Below are 5,806 nucleotides of genomic sequence, written 5' to 3'. Positions count from 1 at the left end.
TTCAGTGTTCCTTATACTTATTTTTAGTTCATTATTTCTACGCTGAATTAACGACGATTTTCCGTTCTTTCCCGATTATGAAAAGGAGCACACGGTGGGTGTGACCTGTTGGTAGGGGATGTTTACTCCTCCAAGGCACCTTATCCCACCTTCGATGCTTTTGAGATCTGTGTTTGGTTTGTTCTTATTTTGTATTGTTTCATGCACTTTTGATCTTAATGTTCGTAATCTAAATATGTTTCACAATACAAACTGGGGGAAGAGCAGATGCGAACCTCAGAAATATTTGAGGTATAATTCGGTATCATGATTGAAGAGTTAGCATCCCTTGTCAAACAATCACATCCAGTTTGTGCTCCCTATAATGACATTTTAATTCGTAAAGCAACCATTGACTTTTTTGAATTTCGTTTTAGTGTGCACTCAAGTTTATTTATATTCAAAGAAAAAAAAAATCATTTTTTCCCCTTGAAATGAAGTTTTCAATATGAAATTTAAGAAATGTTACGGTGTAGGGGAGGAAGAAATTGAAATTGCAAGTGGACATTTAAAGTTGACATTGAGAAAAAAAATCAGCTGTGAATGTTGTTGGAATGCTTTTTATAAGGATTTTAGTACATTTATAGCATATTAAAGACATTTACATGTAGTAGCATTTAAAGGAAGAAGTGATAATCTCTAGAATTGCTTGCTATTTTAGGATTTCTTTCCCATGTATCTCAATAATGATCATTTCATTTTTAATAAGCGATGAGAAAAAAAATGTTTTATTCATTTGTTGTTTGTAGCATGAAATTGTTTTCTAAAGAATATAGTAAAAGTGTAGATGTTTAATATTTTCAAATTTTGATGAAAAAAAAATCTACAATCTTTATCCTATAATGATCATGCCCTCTGGTTCACTCTTTGCTGTCGTGGTTAAACTTTGACCTTGCTCTGTGACTAGTATCTCAAATTCTTCTGTGGTCAGCTTAGGACTTCCTTCAGATGTGATTTTGTTCGGAATTAAACTGATTCCATTTGTTTTCTCAGTCATGGTGTACTTGGATGTTAATAGAGAGAGAAGTGTGGACTTTGTTGTCATTGCTGGAACTGACGATAGATCTTCTGTTGTAGATTTTTTAATACTTGTAGAAAGTGTTGTTGACGATGCTAGCTCTGTGACTTTTGGTGTAAAGTTTGGTTTTGTAGTTGATTTCGCAGTAGATTGTGTCGTTGCTTTTGTTAGTTTTGTTGTCGATACTGCTGAGGTTGGTTTTAGAGTTGGTGTTGTTTCTGGTTTTTGTGTTGTTTGTGGTATATCTTGAATTCATAGAAAAATTAATTCATTGTTAAGTAATGCAAAAATGATGACGTAAAGTTTTACCGTTTGTTTTGTTTTAGAATATTTCGAACTAATGTCTTACCAAACTGACAAATGTAGGGATAGAAGAAGGCTATTCCGCTGTGACAGGGGTAGTCGTGCCACATGTAATGATCTGTGACCTTCAGTAGTCCGCAGTCCTCCGCCCCTCCCCCCGGTATCAGCAGAAATCCGGTCTGGTGGGGACCCTGGTGAGGACTCCAGTTATCATACGTCATCGTCTTGTCACCTACAATGTTAACCTCGTCACATTTTATTGTTATACAACACATTCTGAAGCAAAAGGTAGGAGAGTTGTTCAAGAGATAAGTTAAAGAGAAACCTTGAATTAAAGATTCATACAATTTCAATATAAAAGAAATAAGTTGCCAACTATTATATTGTTCTTTTTTCCGAAGAACATATACTTTTTTTTCAGCTGTCGAAGGAAGAGCATAGATATTTCAAATCTATGTCCTTCTAATGACCTTATTTATCTATACAACTTATCGTTAAGCATTGTCTTGAGTATTATTTTATTTTAACAAATATTTTTAAAATACATTTTTACTTTATTTAAAAAAAAACAATATTTCATTGTGTCTTAAAGCTTTATATTCTGACTTATCTTGGTCAAAAATGAGCCAAGGCTTATTGTGAATATGGCAGGTAGACAGGGGATCCTGGTTGACACAGTATCCCATCCCTGACGTTTATGTAACTTACCTGACACCCACTCCCACCTCCCCTCATGATGTTGATCTGAAGCCCCGATCCAGAAGCCCTCCTTGATGTGGTGATGGACTTGTCTTATCTTCTCTATGATGGAACCCTGCATATCAGCATTCCGGATCTGCACCAGATCCCCTCCATGGCGCTGACAGCGCTCCCGCGCGTGCGGCCAGTCACGCTTGTCCAGGGAGATCTGAAGGCACGAGGTACCATGTATCCAGACGTATTGTGGATCTAGAGCAATGTCCCGGGGGCAGTAAGTTCTTAAATCATCCGGTGCAGACAAAGCTAATTTAGAGGAAAAGTGGAATTTTAAATATATTTAAAGGCAGAGATTTTTTACAGAGTGGTAAATTCCAGGTAAGGGAGAGGCTAATTCTGTACAGATGTGAATGCCTTCGGGGCTATCAGTCTACCTGTTGTCATCTGTCTCCTAATCCCTATACACAGGAAGTGATTTAATACACAGTGAAAAACCCAGATGTCAAACTCTACCTGTGTTTGGTATTATGGGACAATTTCAAATTAGTGGTAAAAAGGTTTCTCAATTCTATAATGATTTATTTTTGAATGTTTGAAAAAACCCCATACCATTTAAAATATTTTTGATATCATACTATAAATTCAAATATTAAAACATAGATTATTTTAGATGTTAGTGCATGTATATTTTAATCTAAAAAAAATCAATAACAATTCCATTTTAGGTTTACCATTTAGCATTATTAAAATAAATATCGAAATTTCATTTAGAAAAAAAAAAGTTTTATGTACCAAAGGTTTTTTTTTCTTCAAAAATATGCATAATTACCAGTATAATCCTTTCAAATACTAAAGGTATATTTTATCCATATATTATCAATCAAATTATTTTCATAGTAAATAGTAATACAGTTTCTCTGTACTGTGCTCGGTAACCATCAAAGGAACAGAAGTTAATTTGAAGGTCCACACGGCTCCCAAACAAGGTGTACAGGGTATACACAGGGACCAGAAAGTAAATGTCAATCAAGTTCCAGCATCCAATGATGGACCTTCACTCACTTAATTGACAGGGCTACCTAGACCAGGTATTTCTGAAGGCGGTGCTTAAAATATCTGCCTTTAAGACCATGGACATATATATTCTTATAGAGTATCGCGATAATTTGTAGGTTGCAGGTTTTTTAAAAGATAAATTTGAAATAAGTATCTAAATTATGAAACATTTCAGATCAAAACCTTAATCTATCTATAAAAAATATTAAAGATATGTTGATGTCACTATTTTTACTCCTAATCTAATTAGTAATTGGTTCGTTTATTTCAAAAAACAGCACCCGCATCTGATCAGCCGATTTGTTTGATTTATACTCAAATTATTTGATGATTTACACTTTGACATTTATTAAAAATCCATACACATACACAGAAAACTTATTAAACACATTATGTTAATCGGAAATCATGCTTTTTCTGTTTTTAGGCACTAAATGGAAAAATTGTAGTTTTGTTTTTATTCCCAATTAATCAAGTACTCATTGGTAATTGAAAATTGTTGATTAGTTAAAAAACATAAAATGTTGCCTATCCGGTCCTTGGTATATCGTTTTAAATCTAACATAGCCCATCAGTTTCTATACTATTCTCTCAGTATGCTACTAGATTTTAATCATTTAAATTTTGTAACGATTACATACATAATAAGTTTAAAATTGAAAAATAAATAAATAAAACAAATAAAATAAAATACCTTTTTCGTAAGTCAACAATATTTCTCATATTTATTGTCCCCCGCTTTCGCGAAAGCAAGTAGACATTAAATCTCATTCGTCTGTCCGTCTGTCCGTCGGTCTAGCTGTCTGTCCTCAGTCACAAAAACTTTAACCTTGCCCATAACTTTTGATTTAGTGGAGCTATGATTTTCATATTTCATATGTGTATTCCTTGTGACAAGACCTTTCTTTGGGTACCACCAAATTTGACCTTTTGACCTTGACCTTCGATTTTTATTTACTTTTACTAAAAAATTCAAAACCTTCACTTTGGCCATAACTTTTGAATGGTAGGTACTAGGACTTTCATATTTCACATATTTATTCTTTGTGACAAGAACTTTCATTGAATACCAACAACTTTGACCTTTTGACCTTGGACATTTACGTACTTATGAAAAAACTATATCCTTGACCATAATTTTTGAACGGTAAGGGCTACGGCTTTTATACTTCACATATGTTATTCTTGTAAGAAGACCTTTTATTGGATACCAAGAACTTTGACCTTTTGACCTTGACCTTGGAGTTTTAACTACTTTTTAAGAATTATAACCTTGGTCACAACTTTTGAACGGAAGATACAAGGACTTTTATATTTCACATATGTATTCTTTGAGGCAACACCTTTCATTGGATACCAACAACTTTGACCTTTGGACCTTGACCTTGGAGATTTACGTACTTCTGAAAAAACTTTAACCTTGACCATAACTTTTAAACGGTAAGGGCTAGGGCTTTTGTACTTCACGTATGTAATCCTTGTGAGAAGACCTTTCATTGCATACCAAGACCTTTGACCCTTTGACCTTGGAGTTTTAACTACTGTTTAAAAACGTTAACCTTGGTCACAACTTTTGAACCGTAGAAACTAGGACTTTCATATTTTAAATATATGTATTCTTTATGGCAAGACCTTTCATGGGATACCAAAAACTTTGACCTATTTACCTTGACCCTAAAAATGATATCTTGCCCACAAAGATACCGAAAGCGGGGGACCACAATTCTTTGAATTTGCTTGTTTCTTTTTTTTAATTAATATCGCTATCTCTACATTCTATTCAAATGGGTAGGTTAAACAATGTTTGCCAGGTAAAGGTGGGAAATTTTGTGAGATTTTGTCACAGTTTAAAAATTGCTGAAATTTTTGTTTGGAATTACATACAAAAAACCACGAAAGGTTACATAATTAACGCTGAAGAAAACTAACGATTTCATTATATTTAAAAGATTTATTTTCCCCTAATCAAAATCAGCCAAAAATATAAATGTCAAGCCATACATCAAATTCGAATTCCTCCTATATGTATTTATCCTGAAATACTTTGATATCATAAAAGTGGTACCTTTATTTGTTAAGCGTATTGAATATATTACTATTCTTTTTGTATAAAATATCTATTTTAAAGTTGACTCTTCGAAAAGTTTACTCTTCGGATCTGTTAAATAAATTTTCGTATTTAATTTTTATCTAAAATTCCTTTCTCAAATCATTCAATTAAAGATAGTATATAACTAATATATCACTTACTGTATTGAAAAAAATGCTTAATTTTTAATGCAGTCCAGGGTTCCAAGAAAATTGAAACCTATATAATAATACTATTTTTTTTTTCAAATTGAAAGGTTGAAAATAAAATTTTTTACCTTGTGAAATAAAAGTATAAAATATCACAAACTGGCATCGTTGAAGGCCCATCTTTATCGCTACCAAGTGGATAAATGACCCGCTGACCCCGTGACGTCATGTGGTGTGATGGTCCGATATAAGTTTATCAATGGTTTCACTCAACAGCACATTATGATTGTTGTTTATGTAAGCATTGATTTTAATAATAAGAGATGAGACTTATAAACAAAATCTTTATTAGACAACATATGTACAATATATGTTTTAACAAAACAAAAATGACTAAATAAGGAAAATATAAAAATTATGATTACATGACAAAAGTTATAAAGTATAAAGAAACCG

General features: G+C 32.7%; 1 protein-coding gene across 1 annotated transcript; it reads right to left on the bottom strand.

Moving 5' to 3' along the window:
- Nucleotides 1-830: 830 nt before the first annotated feature.
- On the bottom strand, nucleotides 831-5,554 carry LOC134255364 (uncharacterized). The gene is made up of 4 exons (XM_062737886.1): nucleotides 5,479-5,554; nucleotides 2,069-2,362; nucleotides 1,407-1,592; nucleotides 831-1,302 (listed from the first exon to the last, which is right to left on the bottom strand). Exons 1-4 carry the CDS (start codon nucleotides 5,528-5,530, stop codon nucleotides 872-874), a joined length of 963 nt encoding a protein of 320 aa, XP_062593870.1. The 5' UTR covers nucleotides 5,531-5,554; the 3' UTR covers nucleotides 831-871.
- Nucleotides 5,555-5,806: the final 252 nt, after the last annotated feature.

This window comes from Saccostrea cucullata, unplaced genomic scaffold (assembly GCF_032062105.1).
Source record: "Saccostrea cucullata isolate Sc308-1 unplaced genomic scaffold, CSIRO_AGI_Scuc_v1 ctg16971, whole genome shotgun sequence".
Taxonomy (NCBI): Eukaryota; Metazoa; Mollusca; class Bivalvia; order Ostreida; family Ostreidae; genus Saccostrea; species Saccostrea cuccullata.
The sequence above is the reverse complement of the archived record's forward strand: the minus strand, read 5'-3'. Positions and strand labels throughout refer to the sequence as shown.

Bases quoted from the DNA above. Each gene is read 5' to 3' on its own strand.
- LOC134255364 (XM_062737886.1), bottom strand. From the start codon at position 5,530: ATGGGCCTTCAACGATGCCAGTTTGTGATATTTTATACTTTTATTTCA. The intron at 2,363-5,478 runs GTAAAAAATTTT...CCTCTAAATTAG, and splicing joins TTATACTTTTATTTCACAAG to CTTTGTCTGCACCGGATGAT. The intron at 1,593-2,068 runs GTAAGTTACATA...TTAACATTGTAG, and splicing joins GAGGTGGGAGTGGGTGTCAG to GTGACAAGACGATGACGTAT.